Here is a 19,407-nt window from a genome sequence, read left to right on the forward strand (position 1 = left end):
AGATTATTGAAAATATATTTTGGTTTTTATTAAATAAATAAGCAGTAAGTACAGCATAATGCTAAAGCAGAAGTAAAGTTGAACAAGGTTTTACAAATTGTTTAACAAATAAAAGTAATAATAGAATTTTGTTCCAAAGGATTAATACTATAGCTGTAGTTACAGCTATGTGTCTTTTGAAGTCACTTCCAGCTTTGTCCATCCAGAGACTGAAATGCTCTTTTTTATATAATTTCTGCTCAGATTTGAAGGAGAGCATCTGTAAACATCAGATTTCAGGACCAGAAGCAGATTCTCAACTAGATTCAGATCTGGACTTTGACTGGACCATCCCAATACATTAATATACTACCATTATAACTGAATGTTTAGCGTGAGGACATTGATCTGTTGCAAAGTGACCTCCATCCTAATGTCAAGTATTTTGTAACCACTAACGGGTTTTCTTCCAGCACTGCCTTACTTTTATCCCCATCTATTGTTGTAGAAGGAAATGTTGATGACTGGTGAAGAAAAATATCCACACTGCATTATTGTGCTGCTGCCATGTTTCCATAAAGCTTTCATTTTGGTCTTATCGGACCAAAGAAAGCATCTTGTGTATTTGTTTTGTCTCCTTCATGACTTTAAGTTAAGTGCAAAAACAACTTCTGATGGCTTTCTTTCAACAATCCTTTCCTCGTTGCCAATATCAACTATTAGTGCAATGGTTATCTTGACAACAGATTCCCCTACATGAAATGTGGATCTCTGGAGTTTCTTAAGCGCTATCATGGGCCTCTGGGCTACTTCTCTTAATAACACTGTCCTTGCCTGTTAGTTTAGGTGTCGTACTCTTTCCAGTGTCAGATGATGGCTTGAACAGGGCTGTTTGGAACATTAATTAAAAGTCATAACCTTGCTTTAAACTTCCCCACAACTTCATCAATGAGCAGCAAGTGTTTAGTCTTCATGATGGTGACACAAACCTTTGAGGCCACAGAAAAAATATTCATACTCGGATCAAATACCACCGAGATGGACTCTTTTTTTGCTAATTGGACATCTTCTAAAAACAATCATTAGATTAGAGAAGCTGGATACAAGCATACCAAATGTGAAGTTGTTTTTTTTTTCTTGTTTGTTTGTTTTGTTCTCTGTCAGGTATATTTTTTTATTTTTCCCAAATCACGATTAAGCATATTCCACAAACTCACAAAAAACTCAAAGACGTTTGTGGGTACAACGTATTAAAATACATTAAAAAAAAAAAAATATATATATATATATTTTTTTTTTTTTTATTTTTTTTTTTTTATTATTATTATTATTTTTTTAAGGGGTACTTTGGCAATGTATTGCTAACATTCCTTTTACGCCTTAATATCTTACAGCTTACAATAAAGGCGGCATCGTAAATATAATCACATATTTATTACAAGATTAAACATCCACATATAAAGCAGGTGCCAAGAAAAACAAACATCTGCGAGAATCGCAGGTTGACTAGCATCATTTGTAGTACGCTACCTTCCTCTCGGTTTTGATTGGTCAATCACAGCTGACGTTATATTATTCCTGATATGCTATTGGACAGATCTGCTGTCCGTAAAGTGCTGGCAAAAATAGTTGGGATGGACTCAGAGGCTCTCAGCATCTGGACCAAACCATGAAGGTTTTGCTTAATTCAGCGGTTTTTTATTGAAAAATAAAGAGGCAGAAAAGCAGCGCTCACCATGGTACGTACACATTGACTTCTCTCTTCTATCTGAATGCTGAGAAAATTTGGTTTTCGCCTCGTAGTCCAACCTATAAGCGTTTGACATTTCCTGTTGGGAGAACAGCGGTTACAAGCTACAGTAACTGAATAACATTGTAGTGCTATCCTAAACAGGTGGATACAATATGCACATATTTTACCAGCAGATATCCTGCATGCATAAGCTATATATAGACATACCTAGCTGTTGGAAACTAATTGCATGGAATAATATTGACGTTGGTCCTTTTTTCCCTTCGTTTCTAGTACGGGTTTGTGAATCACGCCCTGGAGCTTCTGGTTTTACGGAATTACGGCCCAGAAGTATGGGAAGACATCAAGTGAGTTGTGTTTGTGCTGCTTTCAGATGATTTTTCCGCGTAAAGCAGGCTCAAAAGCACTGAATTACTACAGAGTGCCTTCATATTTGCTTGTTAGTTAACGCTGTAATAACAGCAAGTCTTTCAAATGGCTTATTAGAGAGAAAATTAAAGTAGATTTCAATTGATAGAAATGATCTGTGTTGGTTTAGAAATATAAAGTAACGGCATTTTAAAATAGAATCTATAAGAGATCATCTTTATCTTTTTCTAAACATTTCAAGAAATTTTCAGTCTATGTCCTTTGATAAATGTTCTACTTTTTTAGTTAAATTACGACCACTTAATTGACAATAGAGCTCTCTTTTTAATATTATTTTTATTTGAAGTTTCATATGAATCATTCATACATCCATTATGTTCTTAATAACAGCAGTACAAGGCACACTTATATAGCTAAAGTTTGTATGAACCAAAGACTTTTGGTATTACAAATTTATTCTGGTATTTACCCATATGTGTCTTTAAAAAATGGAATTAATAAACTAGCTAATTAAGTTACAATTTTATTTTAGCACTGACTTAAACAATTTAGTCACTTAATTCCATCATTTAAGTGAAATCAATTATTTTTTTCATATTACATCAGTTATTAAACCTTAATTTTTGGATCTTTTTCATTTGCTGTTAGTTGATCATACAAGAAGGTTGGACACAATTTTAGCACCGCTAAAATCACTGCTTTGTGTCTTTCTGCATGGAGTTTGCATGTTATCCCCATGCATGCGTAGGTTCGCTCCTGGTACTCCAGCTTCCTCTCACAGTCTAAAAATATTAATGACAGGTTAAGTGGTCTAATGATTTTCTGTAAATTCTGTCGATTAAATATAGTCCTCCGTTAACACACTTTCAGTGAGTCTCAAATCATTAAGGAAATAATTTCTTCTTACCTAAGAATAATATTCATCCAGTGGTGGAATGGAAGAGATAAAGGAATAGATTTTACTCTAATTAGGTAATCATAATGTCAGACAAAAACCTTTCTGTTTTGACATCAAATATAAATATAATTATCATTATTTGCTGGAATGCACACTGTTTGAACAATTTAACCCCTTAACTGTTGCCCTCAAAATGTTTCCATGTAAGTCAGTGAGTTTAGGTATTGCTGGACGTCCGTCTGAGCTGCATGTTGCAAACCTGATATGCTGTGTTGCATGTAAAGAAGGTAATTTCTGTGCGATCATTGTAACAAGTAAGTATAACAGTAACATTTTTCAGCGTGTTGAAAAATTTGGCTCAGACTAGGTTTGTTTTTTTTAATCTGACTGAACTCAAATTGACCCATCCTAAAATAGAAGGTAAGGGAAACGAGAGCAGCAGCTGCCTTGTGTAAATGTTTTTAAAGTAGTCAGCCAGTACAAAAAAAAAAATAAATCTAATGTGCACGGATGTGTGCGATGACTGCAGATGGGACTCACTTTTAGCTAAAGCGCAGCTTGTAAAATTTTGCTCTTTTTCTTTCAATGTTATCACAAGCTGACCGAAGCAAGACTGAATTCTTGTTTTCTTTGCAAAACATTTCAAGGTCTGGTATGTTTTTGCAGCTGTAGCACATTCTGATAAGACTGCGGGTTGCTCGTCAGGCCTGTAAATCATTTTGCTTCCCTTATTGTAGCTAAACACCACCACTGATTTTCAAGGGAAATTTAAAAAATAACGACAAAAAAAAACATTTTTATTACACTATAATGTTAGTTAAGACCTTACAGACCAACGTTTCCAATAAAAGACAAATATTTTGCTATTTAGCCATTCTATTAAAAGTAGAAAATAAAGTCAAAGCTGCTTGCTGAGATGTTTTCCTGTGACAGTGTTTCTGTGTTTGCAGGAGGGAAGCTCAGCTTGACATTGAGGGTCAGTTTCTTGTTCGAATCATATACGAGGATGCTAAGACGTACGATCTTGTTGCAGCTGCAAGTAAAGTTCTGAGTAAGTGACTGTACATTTTTTAACTGCTGGAAAGTGACTAAAAGGAAATAATTCATAACGTGCAGACTGAATCACATGGTCAGGCATGAGTATGTTTTCATCTTGTTTTTCAGAGGTCGATGCAGGCGAAATCTTGCAGATGTTCGGAAAGATGTTTTTTGAATTTTGCCAGGAGTCAGGCTATGACACCATATTGCGTGTGCTGGGCTCAAATGTTCGAGAGTTCCTGCAGGTAGGCTCTTGCAGAGAGTTAATGCAAAACCTTTTACGTTTTTGACTTGCAACAAAAACTGTGAAACCTATGTACTTAAAATAATACGGTCTTAGTGTGAAAAGCATTCTCTGTGGTTTGGTGATGCTTTATCATCATGGTAAAGCTGGTGTAAGGCTTTATAACTTTATAACCTCAAGAAACAACACAACCGCACCTGTAAATGCCACTTAGAAAGGCCTGACCTGAGAATTTACCCAGAAGGCTTTGGACTGTAAAGCAGCAGCAGCAGTAACTCTTGCAGTCATTCCTCCATCATAACCTCCATCTTTAAAGTGCAATGTTGCTCTTCACAAAAAATAAAGACTAGTCTTCCTTGCAACCAGAAATAAGTCAACAAAAAACTCTTCAGTTGATATTAAGTTTTGGTTTGTAGTTAAAATTTTCAGAAGTGCTGAATTGAGGGAAATTAAGGTGCTTTACATATCCTTCCAAATTCATTGTCATTTTTGCTGTAGCTGTATGGAAAAGAAAAAATCCAGCCCAGACATTTTTTTGCATTTTTATAACAAGGAAAAAAATAATTAAAATATATATATATATATTTTTTTCCATCTATAAAAAGTTAAGATGTTCCTTTTTTTTTTTTTACTTTATTTTCTGTATTGTGCAACCACAAAACAACTACGCGTGCAAACATCTCGCTCACTGGGAGCTGCTGCATGCTGCGAGCCACTAACTGCACAGCGGTTACTGTGAGGCAGAAATGCCGCAGCTGCTCAGCAATGAAGGGGAAACAGTTCCTAAGCAATAAAGTCTTTGTTTCGTGTCAGCAGTAACCTGACAAATAATTCAGAGTAGGTGAATATGTGTGTTTTTCTGGAGATCACATCACAAATGGTTAAATTAATGAAAGAAACAACTAGAAAATTCAGAGCAATGCAAGGTCATCATTTTGATGAGGGTGTGTTATTCTGTTAAAGAACAGCTCCTTTTCTGCTCCGCTATGCAGGATGTCCTCTGCGGTTCAGTCATAAATAATAAACAAAGTTTATACTATCAAATCAAAACCTCCTGTTGATTACAATTTCCTGTCGCACAGCCTGGTGGAGGGAGTGTAGTGCGTCCCTTAATGTTGTTGTATGTTTTATGTGGCTTGGTCCCTTACTCTGTGAGGTGAAGTAGTCGCAGAGCTAAAGTTGAATACACAGCTACACGGTGATGGGAAAATACTTGGATACTTTTAGAAATTCTTCTGTTCAAATACAACATTTTGTGTTTGCTGCATTTAAGATAAAACCTGTGTCATAATTGTTTACGCAGGTTTCCCTGCTTATTAAAATGTGAAAATGAATTATCTTATTGTGACAAAAGAATCTGAATATTGTCTTTTTTCCACAAGAACTATATATTTCACGGCCATCTGCTCTAGAATAGCCAACAGAGCCAAAGAGAGGACTGAGAACTCACACAGATATTCCATAAGGAGTTGTAAACAAAGAAGAAGAAAAAAAACAAAACGTAAACCATTACTTCCCTCTAGTTTACTGTGATTATTTGTTGAATTTTTCATCTGAATTTGCAGAACCTGGATGCCCTACACGACCACCTGGGCACCATTTACCCCGGGATGAGGGCCCCGTCGTTTCGCTGCACCGACGCAGAGAAGGGAAACAACCTGATCCTCCACTACTACTCAGAGAGAGAAGGATTGCAGGATATTGTGATTGGCATCATTAAAACAGTCGCTCAACAAATCCATGGCACAGAGATAGAGATGAAGGTCAGCGTCGTTATTTTCCTGCTCTGGCGAAAGACACCGCACGCTAATGGTCCAGTCTGCTTCTGCTGCTTCTGCTGCTGCTGATCATGATGATAAATGAAGCTGACTTAAAGCCCCCTTCTGATTTATGGCTACAATGTTCAATAAGGCTTTTGAAGTATCTGTGGTGCTTTGTATAAGAATGTGACAGTTTATGACTCCAAATATAATTGAAGAGGATCTGATGTAGGAATTAAACAGAAGATTCCCCTCCCCCCCAAATACTCAAACGGAAATGCTGTGATAAATGCAGCTCAGTTTTTGGCTAATGCCAGTGAGTCAGAGGATATTTTTAGATCTAAGTTATAGAGTCACAGGCAAGAGACTGGCTGCCTTTTCAGGGTTTTTTTTTTTTTTGTTCCTCTGTCTAGTTTAACTTTGTCTAACTTTTACAGCACATAAAATAGATTTAGACTGGCTAATTGGATATTGACTAAGAAGAATAAGCACCTGTCACGCCTAATGTCTCAACTAGGTGGTATTGGTATTTTTAATCGCATTTTAATGTTCACCCGACAGATCCCATTCATCCGGTCACAGAAGCTTGTCGTTTTCTTTTTTTTTCCTTCTCAGACATCCAGTGAGCTTGCATGGATGTGCCTCCTTATTACAACAGTGACATTTTCTCCCAGACCTAATCATGTTGGGCGGACAAGATAATATTTTTTCAACCGTTGTGTGTGCTGTGAAAGAACAGAAAATGGCAGACGCTCCAAATGTGACACCCAATTTTCTGAAAATATTAGCCACCGTTGCTGTGGAAACAGGGTGCAGAGACAGCAGCTCGACGTCAGTACGCCTTATGCTCATAAACCCACAGAAATGCCATTTATTGCCCTCCTGATTTAATATGGAAGACATGAAATTAATGATTCCCTCATTTAGTTTTTGTAAGGAGCATTGATCATCTTTAGGATATATTTTAGTTTTTAATTGTATTATTATCCTTTATTTACTTCTTATGCACCTTGAACCCCCATATCTTTCAACCTTTTTTTTTTTATTTGGTCAGTTTACTTGTATAGCAATACCTATCTTTAACTCTTACAGTTAAGGCCAAAATTACTAATACCCCTGACATTTCTAGACTTATTTTCCTCTAACCAAGAGTATATATAATAGGCCAATATGGTTGAAGAGACCACAAGGGTTAAAGCCGTGTTGTAGATCGTTCTTTAAGTGATGGATGCTCTTGGTGCAGGTGATCCAACCGAAGAGTGAGGAGTGTGACCACATCAAGTTTCTGATTGAGGAGAAGGACTCTGAGGAGGAGGCGTTCTATGAAGATCTCGACGGTTTTGAGGAGAACGGCACACAGGAGACTCGGATCAGCCCATACACGTTCTGCAAGGCCTTTCCGTTTCACCTCATGTTTGACAAAGACCTGATGCTCACACAGTGTGGGAACGCCATATACAGGGTCCTGCCGCAGGTGTGCATTCACATCCAGCCAACACGGCGCACGCCACTGTAAAATGTGGGATTTGATATTAAGTCAGCACTTGGTTGTTGTTTTCCTTTGCTGTATCGGCACAATAACAGTTTAATTTCTCTTTGTGCGACGTGCAACTAACTCTAAATTGAAAATGTTGTTTTGTTCCTCAGCTCCAGCCTGGTGCCTGCATCCTCCCTTCCGTTTTTTCTTTGGTTCGTCCGCACATTGACTTCAGCTTTCACGGCATCCTGTCCCACATCAACACTGTGTTTGTTCTGCGGAGCAAGGTAGATGTCAGATATCAGAAAGGGCTTTATTTAAGTCCTGCTTTTTGTTCTGAAACATGTCTATATTTTGCTTGCAAAGGGCCTCGCAAAAGTATTCAACTTTTTCACATTTTGTCATTACAAATTGCAACCCAACAGTATATTCTATGAGGAGTTTATGTGGTAGGTGAACAGAACAATTTGCAATTACTTATGCACATAAAAATCTCAAGAGTTTTGTTCAGCCCTATGGATAAAATTTAGTGCAATCAGTTGCGCTAAATTCTGCATGTGAACGAAAAGCATAACTGAACATAATGTGGGGATTTTGTTCTTTGGGAACAGGGAAACTGGTAAAAGTTGACTGCAAGGTGTTTTGAGCTAAATATAGGACAATCCTGGAAGAAAACCTGCACAGAGCTGCATACAACTAATGACTGGGGCTTAATACAGATACATGCCACACTTTTCAGATGTTTATATATTTTTTTTACTTTTAAAAAATAAAAATAAACTTTCTTTTTTACATTTTCTAGTTGCTGAAAACAAATGATATTTTTTCTTCCATCTCAACAGTTATCTGCTGGTGTGTGATGATCTGTAATATAAATATTTCAAGAACATAAACTGATGTCTGTAGTTGTAACATGACAAAATGTGCAAAGTTAAATACTTTTGCTAGGTACTGAATACGAATAGTTTTCTAGAGAAATCATAAAAATTGACCAATGTGCTAATAATCAATACTTGTTGTTTCTGATAAATTTGGGTCTCAGTTCTACGTACTAAAAGGGATATATTATGTATCCTTTGAAGAATAGAATCCTGCTGGGATTATTGGCAATCCAGTTACATTGTAATTGTTATTGTATAGACAAAGGCAAACTGCAGAATGGAAAAAGGTGCTTTGTCATGGGTTAAATATATTTTAAGATCAAATGATGCCTTCTTTTCGGAAAGATTTTTCTTCATGTCAAAGATCAGTTTTAAAAGGAAATTAAACCTTTTGACTCCAACTAATAAATAGATAAATTAATTTTCTCTTTACCGCTGATGCTCAATTTATTAATATAACCAGACTAGTTTTTTTTTTTTTTTTTTGCTTTTCTCCAATCTACAAATAGCCAGTCATATCTTTCAGCTGCTAATTAAATGAAGTTATGCACACGGTTGTTTCATCTGGTGGTTCAAAAAGACTGTGACCAAGCTCATTACTGGATCTGTAAAAGCACAGAAATAGTTGCTCTACTACTCTGACTCCCTGTCAGATTCTGTACAGGTTTATGAAGCTCTTTTCCTGTAAAGCCTGATATAATCAACCCACTGAGCACATCAGACTCACAGTTTTTCTTAAGCTTTTCGGGTCCTGGGGTTAAGCACATTAAATCCTCATCAAAGACCTGATGTAGGTAGTTATGGTTAACTCAGTCAGTTGTTAAATGGGAGAAACGAAGCACTGCTCATTGAAGTATTTTCTTGGGAGCTCAGAAACGTATCATTTCTCCCCCAAGCAAATATACCGTTATGAAGAGACAATGACTCTTGTTTTCTCACGATAACACATTTTTCTTGCTGTCTTGAGACAACCACACAACAAATATTTATAGTGAGCATGCCTGCCCTCAGCTTCTGTGAATCATTACTATTGCAACAGCAGAAATGATTTCAGATAATGTAAGTGAAACTGTAATTGCAACACTCTTCACATTTATTGACACCCCTTGTAATTATGCATTAAAAGCCTCAAAATAAACAAACCCTCAAACTGCTGTGTGAAGTTTCCGCTACAGTTTTATAACACTTCAGTTTTTTTTTTTTTTTTACTATGTTTCTCACTGTGAGTAAAAACTTTGGTCTTCATTCAGCCACAGTTATGATTGTTTGAAATGTTTTAATTATTCTCTCTGACTGTAGATTGTTGCTGTTTCGTGACTTATACAAATGAACACGTGTCTTGCTTGACGTGTGTTTCCTGTTTTGAGGAGTGGCTAAAAGAAATGGTCCTCTATGTCATGTCACAGCAAGAAGTCCTGGATTACTAATTCAGATTTACTGGATAATTTAAAAAAAGCAAAGTATTTGTTAAAAATACTTCGGTAATGATTATTTTATGTCAACAGAACTAACTGTAATATTTGCATAACATGCTCTTCATACTTCAAAACAAATTGTTTGTCAGTGGAACATTGCTGAGATGATAAAATAATGGAGCATTTGTGAAATGAGATGGAACATCTCTTTCAAGTTTAACGTTTTTTTTTTTTTCTTTTCCTTTTACTTGAGAGATAAACATGAACCTCTTCAGTCCTCCTTATCAGGAGAATGTAGATGTTCAACAGAGTTTGTCCTTAAAAGGACCGGAGTTGTAACAGTTTGTTTCTGTTGATGGATCGAATGCTGGATCTCAAAAAAATACCAGTAGTCCAGAAAAAAAATATTTGTTTTTAATATATGAATTATGCACATCTAGCATAGTAGAGTTATAGTTTCAAAAATAAAGATGCTGAACTGTGCATAATGGGTCGTCTTAAATATTAATAAGGTCACTGATATTTTTAGCAACAGCATGGGGTTTAGCAGTGGGTTTCATTGATGCAGTTCATGCAGACAAGATCTATGTGAACAACTGAAAATGTTGGAATGCATTTTATGATGGGAGGAAAATGATCATTTTATGTGAATATTGCATACTATGACAAAAAAAAAGCAGTATAGAGGAAACTGATTCAGAGATTAAGAAAATGTTTTTGTAAGACTTTCTAATAAGATAAAGATAACTGTTTAGGATTCAAGTTAGACTCTCTGCATGTGGATTATAGTCCTTTAAAATAAATTAATAAATAAAACCCCGGCGTTGCGTGACAGAGGACTTCATCATGTTTTGTGTGCATTGAAATCTAAAATTCAAACAAAGGCTGCCAGATTTGAGTGCGATTTAGAAAAGAACATACAGTGTAATGAAATATTCATAAGTGTGATGTATTCCTGACAGGAGGGCCTACTAAATGTGGAGACTGTGGAGAATGAGGACGAGCTGACAGGGGTGGAGATCAGCTGTCTGAGACTGAAAGGGCAGATGATTTATTTGCCTGAGGCAGAGAACATCCTTTTCCTTTGCTCGCCCAGGTAAACCTACTGCGCTCTCTGTTTTCACACAAGCTACAGCTGATATGTGCACTCAAACCGCAGCTCCGCTTCACACACCTCTTTCTGGTGAATTATAATCTAATAATCTACCTGGCTAATAAAATCTATAATAGCTTTGCACCTCATGTCTCAGATGAGTTTCAATTAGTAGCAGGAACAGATGTACGAATGAAAATAATTCCTGTTTGAAAGTAATTTATTCATTGATCTACTTTTTTTTTTTTTTTTTGTAAATACAACATTACCTTGATTTCCTGATCTGCTGGCGTTCGTCACAGAACTGGCTATCTTAGGAGAGTAAAACAGTGAATCTAATTCTGATTTGCCATTTTTGATTTGAAATGCAGCCGTACTGGTCATAGATTATTTGCTGGATATCTGAGATGAAGATTAACAGGGCAGTTTTTGAACCCTTTTTATTTTCACTGCTCCCTTTGATCATGCTTTATATTTTGGTTCACAGCTCACTAAATAATATTGTAAGATCTTGTCCTGCCTCAGATTGTCCCTCTCCTGTTTTACCATACATTTTCCCTTTCTTCTAGAAAAAGTTGAACATGTTATTTATTTTCTTATTGTTTTTGGAGGATAGCTGTCTAACCAAATGTCTGACACTTTCTTTCCAAAAGTATTTGTTCATCCCTCCAAATAATTGAATTCAGGTGTTCAGAACACGTTTATGTCCACAAGTGTGTAAAGTCCAACACTGAGGGGCGCAGAGTGCTTCTGCGAGCATGTCTAAAATAACTGGTCACTGTTAGGAGATCGGTGATTTCCGGTGTGGTAACAATGTGGGATGCCAACTGAATCTTTCTCACCACTAAGTATTCAACAAGCCAGTATTAGTGGCATTATATCAAAGTGGAAAATAATTGGAGGCACTGCAATTCAAATTGGGAGGTCATGTAAAACCACAGTGCGGAGTCTTGAGGTTGCTTTCTGCAGAGTCAGCAGCTGTAGATCTCCAAACCTCATGTGGCCTTCAGATTAGCTCAGAACAGAGCGCACACAGCTTCCTTGAACGGTTTTCTACGACCAGCTGCATCCGAGCCGTTCGTCTCCAATGCGCTCGTAGGTAATCATTGTTCATCAAAAACCATAAGCTTAGATAAAGCAGAAGACTGGACTTGAATTCAAAATGAATAGAGGATCCCTGATGTAATTGCTGTATATGTTTTGTTGATTTATACTTAGGGGTTAAAGTAAAATCTAGAAGAAACCACAGTGTCACAGAATGTAGACCAAAATAAAGAGTCCAAACTTAAAGTTACATCAAAATTGCAAGCTTTGAAAAAGCTAATAAACGGCTCGACTAATCTGAACTAAAGGTTAAACTTAAAGGAAGTGGATTATTGAGTAGAGGAAAGTCGTAGCTCTGCTTGCTTTGAAAAGGTCTGTGTTCATGTTGCCAGATTGTTTCATGACAACAGAGGTTAGAAGTGGGTGGACTGAATCCCACAGAGGGAGGGAGGTCAGCCATTAATATCCTGGCTGCTTCACCTTTAGCTAGAGAGTAATTGCTTGATTCTACAACGAGGTTTAAAGTGTATATATTTGGACTCAATCTAGTGATTTAGTTTCTTGAAGTTGATTTAGTTTTTTTGCGGCATGCATAATCTTGTCATATTTCCGTGCAGAGATATGACAAATGTTTGAAGAAAATCATCTGTAGCTCAAAAACTGAGCTGTTTCTGCAAACATGAAAACAAGAAAACGCCCAATCCACTGCTTCCACCAGATACTTGCTGAAATATTTCAATCTTAATCGTGTTGATGCCATTTAACCCTCGTTAGCCTCCAAGTCTAACAGTCAGGAAGCAGATTTTCTGAGAACAAGTGAGTGAACTGCATGCCAAACGGAGTTGAAGAAATGTGTTGTTGCTGAAGCAGACTGTTGGTGAGAAGAGACTGTTCTGTTGAAACAGTTCATTATATAACCCAGATTCACTGAAGGGAGTCGATTTGTTCTGACAGAGCCAAGCATGAAGGCTTCACAAAAATGCAAGAAACTAGATGAGAATATATGTGATGAAGAATAATCAGTTACAATTATTTAAACTTCTGAACAGTTTGTGGCATTATGACCAAAAGCTTTAATGTACTGGATTTGGCTTGTATGCGATGGACTATAACATAAAGCAGTATGTCAGAGGGAAAATATTACAATTGCTTAGACTTGATGTAACCATGGTTATGTTTTGATATGTACTTTTGACTGCATGTTTATGTTAGTTTCCCCACTGAATGGTGAACCTTTGCAGCCTAGAACAGATTTTCTTCTAGAATCTAGCTCCATCTATCTTCCCATCCACTCCAACCAACTTCCCGGACCCTGATAGGGAACAGGATAACCACAGCATGATGCTGCCTCTACAGTTGTTTCATGACAGGGATGATGTGTTTTGGATTTGCACAGCACATAATGTTTGCATATGAGCAAATAAAAAAGGTAAAAGGACTTTTAAAAAAAACATCAAAATGTCTGCACCAAAATATTTTGATATAAATTTCTGTTGTAGTGCAGGTATTTGATTTTAAGTTTAGGATTTTTTTTTCTCTCCAGCCTTTTATAAACACACATGTAGTTAAATGGTAAGAGAGAAAAATTAGAGAAGAAGATGATAAGTAGGTAGATACTTGGGATAATTCATCGTGGCCTCCATTAGCCTCCTGGCATGACCTTTTTGGGGAATTTGCTGACATAATTGTTGCAGGAAAGTAATGTTCTGTGGACCTTGTCCTATTTGTCTAAACGGGCTTTCAAGTGGTTTTGCTAAAAGGTGCCTGTCCAGACAAAACTAACCCACGGGAGCTAAAAGCATGAACATTTCCCATTCATCTTATCAGGGGGAGTCATATCGAGCTGTGTCTGACCTCACTGAACAAGATCATTTATTAGGAGGCAGACGGCTCTGCCAGAGTGATGACATCACTGCTCCGTGATCTATTTATTTTATTCCCTTTCAGAGAAGAGTACGAGTAGTTTCTGTTTAACCAGAGAAGTGCTTATTTCAGTTTATATATAAAAATAGCTCTAAAATTCACCGTTTTCTCCTTTCTGTCTCGATTTGCTGCGCGTTTCTGTGGTTAGTGTTATGAACCTGGACGATCTGACGAGGAGGGGGCTCTACCTGAGTGACATCCCGCTACATGACGCCACGCGTGACCTGGTGCTGCTGGGGGAACAGTTTCGTGAGGAGTACAAGCTAACGCAGGAGCTGGAAATTTTGACGGATCGCCTCCAGCACACACTGCGGGCCCTGGAGGACGAGAAGAAGAAGACGGACAGGTTTCCCGTTTCTTGCGTAAAAATGAGTTAGCTTTAACCTCACAACCAGCACCCTCCACTATTATCCCTTCCCCAGCTACAAAGGCCTCAAGATATCAGTGGTTGTCTCAGAGATTTGGTCAACCTTGAGATCATTTGTCTCAGTCTTACTTGAGCAGTTGTGTCCGTTTGAAGCTCTTGTACTGAATTTGGGAAACCTCCTGCTACAACAGTACACATTTTCCCTGCAAGTATAGCTGTTCATAGCAGACAGAAAATAAAAATAAAATATTTTTTTAATTATTAATTTTTTTTAAAATAGAAAATTTTCCTTACAAAGTATTTGTCCGTTTCAAAACCAGTTTTTTACTGTCATTTTAATTGTATCGAAACTACAATAACAAACATATCATGATTTTTACGTTGAAGCTGAATTGTTGTTTTTATTTGTTCTCTTGAGATTTAGTTTTTTCTCGCTGAATAAAGGCACCAAAATAAGTGTGAGATTATACTGCTTAAATGTGAAATAAATTTGTACTTAAGGTTTTTAACGCATTGTTAACAGAGTGACCAATAAATGTCAATGGCACAATAAATTCCAGAGGCTTTTAATAGTGGAGCTAGCTATTGTATCCACCTAAAATGAATGGCACGCAAATTAATCTAAATGTCAGTACATTAGATCAAAATAATGTTTTTCACCAAAACTACCAACAGTCACATATTTAACACACAATGGCTCTCGGTTTTCTCATTTTTTCCGTTCTGTCCTTTTTCATGTTACACAATAAATAAGAATAAAATCAGAAATGCTCCTCAGTGGAAAACGGGTTAAACAGAAGAAAGAGATTTTATAGGTGCAATTTCTCCTCTAAAATTGATCACACTTATAATGATTTTTTTTTTACATTTTAAGAAATTTGAAGCACCCCAGTTTAAACATTACTTCGGAGGTATGTTAGAACATTTTCCCACACTTGGACACAGTTCCTATGCACCAAAATATGTCATGATAGAAAATGAGGGGGACAACCACTTCAGATATCATTAAGTTAATTAACAAAGCATGAATTTCACAGATGAACATGCCTTTGATAATAATTTTGAGGTTTTTTTTTTTTAAAGAGTGAAGCAAACCTTTGTTACTATAACTCAAAAATTGGCTGACAATTGTCAGAGATATTTATAAACACAAGTCTGGAAATTGTGAAATGGAAAATGTGATGCAGCCGTTTGACGAAAAGCTTTTTTTATTATTATTATTCACACCCAGTTCAAGCACTGTATGCAAACTATTTCTCTGTAGTGCATCATTTAGGAAATTAATTACATACAGCAGCCTAGTCATTATCTCAATGCTGTGAGTCAGCCTCAAAGTCATTCTGTTGCAACATGGGTGTTAAAGCAAAGTGTTAGATTGTTCATTAGTGCATGTTGTAGTGTGATGTAAAAAAAAAAAAAAAGAAGCAGTGTGAAGGATTCCCTATTAAGGTCAAACCCCAAACCAGGAACAGTTGAGATACAGAAACAAACAGGTCTGAGTCTCGTAGTGCTGTCAGAACGCTGCATGGCAACAGGAGCACCTGGGGTCGGACTTTATTATGCAGGTTGATATTTACCAAAGCTAATCTTCAGGCCCTGTTAGGATTAAAATGGTTTAGAAGTTGGCCTGTCATAGCAGAAGGCTGGAGCTGGAGATGATCACAGCAGTGGAGCATGATGGTATTTAAGACTGTTGTGCCAGTTCGTTGCCATTGGATAGCTATAATGTTATTCTACACATAGCATAGCATCTCTAAATGCGGAATAAAGTTCTCTTAATATTTAAATAAGCTGCAGGTTGTTTACAGCTTTAAAGTTTCTTATGTACTGGCATCTCAGTAAATCTTTGTAGGGTTCATTTATTTCAGTACCAATCAGATGGCCTCGTTTTTTATTGTAATTTTAGGAGCAACAATATTGTCAGTACTGAAAGCCTCAGTCTCAGAAGAAAAGCATTAGACTCAAATACGGTGGTGGTAGTTCGATGGTCCGGCATTTTACTCTGTGTGAAAATTCAGGAGAACTGAAGCTGATTTTGCTCTTCATCAGACACAAACTCAACATATTTAAACTACAAATTCCAAACTAATTTGATAAACAGAAGATATTTTGACAGGTTATTGTTATGCGTCACATCCCCTGATGCCTCAAGTGTATTGCACCAGGAAAGTTTCTTAGATTTTAACAAGGCAGCCATGATCTAACTGTTACCATAGTAACACCAGCCCGTTTTTTTATTATCTGAGAGCAGCTTGCATGGTGAAGCTACCACAAGGTAGTGGGAGAACAAAAGAGATGCTGATAAGATGAACTTCAGTCTGGAAGCCCTGATTCCTCCCCCACCCCCCCGCATAACTGTGTGTCTGCTCTGAATAAAGCATTTTTGCTCCTCTTCCTCTTTTCAGGCTGCTCTATTCTGTTCTGCCACCATCTGTTGCCAACGAGCTGCGCCACAAGCGCCCCGTCCCGGCGAAGCGTTACGACAACGTCACCATCCTGTTCAGCGGCATCGTGGGATTCAACGCTTTCTGCAGCAAGCACGCCTCAGCTGAGGGAGCCATCAAGATAGTTAACCTGCTCAACGATGTTTACACGCGCTTCGACATCTTGACGGACTCTCGGAAGAACCCTTATGTATACAAGGTTGGAAGCAAGAACGTTACCACCGCAGTTTATCAGGCTTTTGTGTAATTTTATTTCGGACTAAGAAAAACAGGTGGGATTAAAAAAAGGAAGCAAGGATTATTTTGAGATGACAATTTCTCTTCTGGTCCTCTGGTTATTTGTACCAGTGTGATTAATAGTAATTATACAATCTTGCACATACAACTCAGCACAGGTATATTTATATCTTGATTTTTTTTTTTTTTTTTTCATGACTAGCTCTAACTCCTAAACTCAGTGGAGTTTTACAGGGCGACTGCACAATTTTATAGACCCGGTGCAGCAGATTTACACCCCAGGCTTTCAGACAAGAATGCACTTTGAGAAGTCAAACAGACCCTGGCACTTCCAGGGGATCGGCTTCACTACTCTGGGTCACCAAAAGAAGTAATATTTACTCGACAAACTGAATGGCTTGGTGGTCCTGGGGTATTAGCAGGCCTCAAGAGAAGCCCTGAATGCCTCGTGGCTGATGTAAGTGTTTACTCACGGGCTGTTTCGGTTCATTCTGACCTTCACGGAGGCTCCCTTTATAGAAAGGTGGGAATTCTGTAAGAAGCGTTAAATAAAGAGAAGCACTTTAACTTATCATGCCACATTTAAATGGGAAATTATTTGTCTTTCACAGGTGGAAACAGTCGGTGATAAGTACATGACAGTGAGCGGTTTGCCAGAGCCTTGCACGCACCATGCCAAGTCCATCTGCCACCTTGCCCTTGATATGATGGAGATAGCAGGACAAGTCAAAGTGGATGATGAGCCAGTACAGGTGTGATTAAGAAAACAGAATATAAAAATAGTATTGGAATCTCACAGAATATACGGCTAAGCATTCATATACTATGCTTTACACTTTCAGAGGCAGAAGCATAGAAGACGGTTTTAGGACTCCACAAAAAAAAAAATGTTGAGTGACATCAGGTGATATTATCTAAAATTATATTTTGAAATAATTTTAGATAATTCACCAACTTATTAGTACCTGTGGGAAAAGTGTGTAAAAAGCCATAAAATAAATGGATGTTTTATTCCTGTGTTGTTACTCAATAGGTGTTAAATAGATTTTCCTTGTGTTAATGATCATTAATCAGTTGGTGTACAAACTGATCGCTGTTTCGAAAAAAAAAAGTATGAGTGCATTGATTGCAGTTTTCTGGCCGATCGAAATTGAAAATGGACTGACTGATTTTGGCCTATACCGATTTGTTTCTGTACCAAATGAGTTGGAAAGTTGGCAACAGTAAGCAGACTATTAAGAATATCCCTCTATCAGAGCCTTGTGGTGGTAGAAAAGATTGGATAAGGTCAGTTTCTAATGTAAATATTGACTGATTGTCGATTGCCTAAAATTAAAGAAATCAAGATAGAGCAATCTTTGTATTTCACAAAAATTATCCCCCTTCTCCCCCAAAAAGCCAAGTCCCTAAGGGAAACACTGAACTGTAAAACAGGGATGGATTTGAAAGGTTTAACACATCTTTATCTAGAGTGCTCACGACTGACTACACAATATAGTAGATATATAATATAATAGATTGGCACTTTTTTTTTTTTTTTACTAACAGTAGGCAGGACTGTAAGTGGGTTTTCTTTCTCTGTGAAATGGTTTTGCGTTGGTGAAACAGTTTGTCTGTTTTGGCACATAATTTAATGATTGTCCGTCTGTTTTCCTTCACATATTTAATTATTTCTGCAGCTTTTTTAGCAATGCATCTGTTACTTTGGCATAGATGATACAAACACTTGGGAGCTCTGTTTTGTGTTTTTTTTTTTTGTTGTTCATTAATCTTTGAATACATTTTTGAATATCTATGCATCCAGACATATTTTTGCATTATAACAGGTTGGTGGGAGACTGAAACATTTGTTTAATGGACTGATGTCAATTGTTATTGTAACTTTGACTGTTGAAACCTTCCACTGTAAAATAATATCTAGGTAATGAAAGCATGTTTACTGTACGATGTGGCTCTGGCAAAAAAGATGAGTCCAGTTACGTAGCAGGAGCTCGCTCAACTCATCTCGTGATGCTTGCGACAAAAATAGATGCCTGTTCGTCCCAGACACTCACAGCACATCTATGCTTTCTGGAAAGCAAGCGCTGAGAAGTGCCCACAGCTCTGAGGATAAGTCGTAGTCTCTAAGTTGTCCTTCCTGCAGATTTAAAGATAATTATCTCAAGAAAAACAGAGATAATTTCTAATTTTGATCCTGGAGCACAAATTCCTGGCAGAGTGAATCTTATATCCACCCACTAAATGTTGCACCTTTTCATTTGAAAGCTTAGAGTTGTGTGAACAGACTGAAAAGACAAGAGAATTATAATTATTGTTTGCAAGCCGAATACAACCTGAACCCTTCTTTATCTTAATGCTTTTAATGTTTTGAGACATTTTTTCTGCAGTGTTTTTCTTTTTTAAAGATGTCTTTTTTTTTTTTTTTTGCCCCCATGGCCTTTTTTTGAAATTTAAATCGGACAAAAGTTGGTTTTGGATTGGGGGG

At 37.2% G+C, this 19,407-nt stretch overlaps 1 protein-coding gene and 1 long non-coding RNA gene across 3 annotated transcripts in view; one reads left to right on the plus strand and one right to left on the minus strand.

Annotated features, from left to right (window-relative positions):
* Positions 1-1,583: 1,583 nt before the first annotated feature.
* The window catches only part of gucy1b1 (guanylate cyclase 1 soluble subunit beta 1), a 22,638-nt gene continuing 4,814 nt past the window's right edge, over positions 1,584-19,407 (plus strand). For both annotated transcript variants that reach the window (XM_015033823.1, XM_015033822.1), the window contains exons 1-11: positions 1,584-1,718; positions 2,006-2,079; positions 3,950-4,050; positions 4,164-4,282; positions 5,847-6,044; positions 7,285-7,515; positions 7,689-7,805; positions 10,777-10,910; positions 14,023-14,220; positions 16,647-16,884; positions 17,534-17,674. In XM_015033823.1, coding sequence (XP_014889309.1) covers positions 1,716-1,718; positions 2,006-2,079; positions 3,950-4,050; positions 4,164-4,282; positions 5,847-6,044; positions 7,285-7,515; positions 7,689-7,805; positions 10,777-10,910; positions 14,023-14,220; positions 16,647-16,884; positions 17,534-17,674 — 1,554 coding nt within the window. In that variant the 5' untranslated portion in view covers positions 1,584-1,715. The remainder of the gene's footprint in view (positions 1,719-2,005; positions 2,080-3,949; positions 4,051-4,163; positions 4,283-5,846; positions 6,045-7,284; positions 7,516-7,688; positions 7,806-10,776; positions 10,911-14,022; positions 14,221-16,646; positions 16,885-17,533; positions 17,675-19,407) is intronic.
* LOC106948243 (uncharacterized) overlaps positions 18,448-19,407 on the minus strand; it is a 4,454-nt gene continuing 3,494 nt past the window's right edge. The window contains exon 2 of the long non-coding RNA XR_001425135.1: positions 18,448-19,316. This is a non-coding gene — a long non-coding RNA (uncharacterized LOC106948243). The remainder of the gene's footprint in view (positions 19,317-19,407) is intronic.

The sequence above is a fragment of the Poecilia latipinna genome, unplaced genomic scaffold (assembly GCF_001443285.1).
Source record: "Poecilia latipinna isolate Pla-1442-1.1 unplaced genomic scaffold, P_latipinna-1.0 Scaffold280, whole genome shotgun sequence".
NCBI lineage: Eukaryota > Metazoa > Chordata > Actinopteri > Cyprinodontiformes > Poeciliidae > Poecilia > Poecilia latipinna.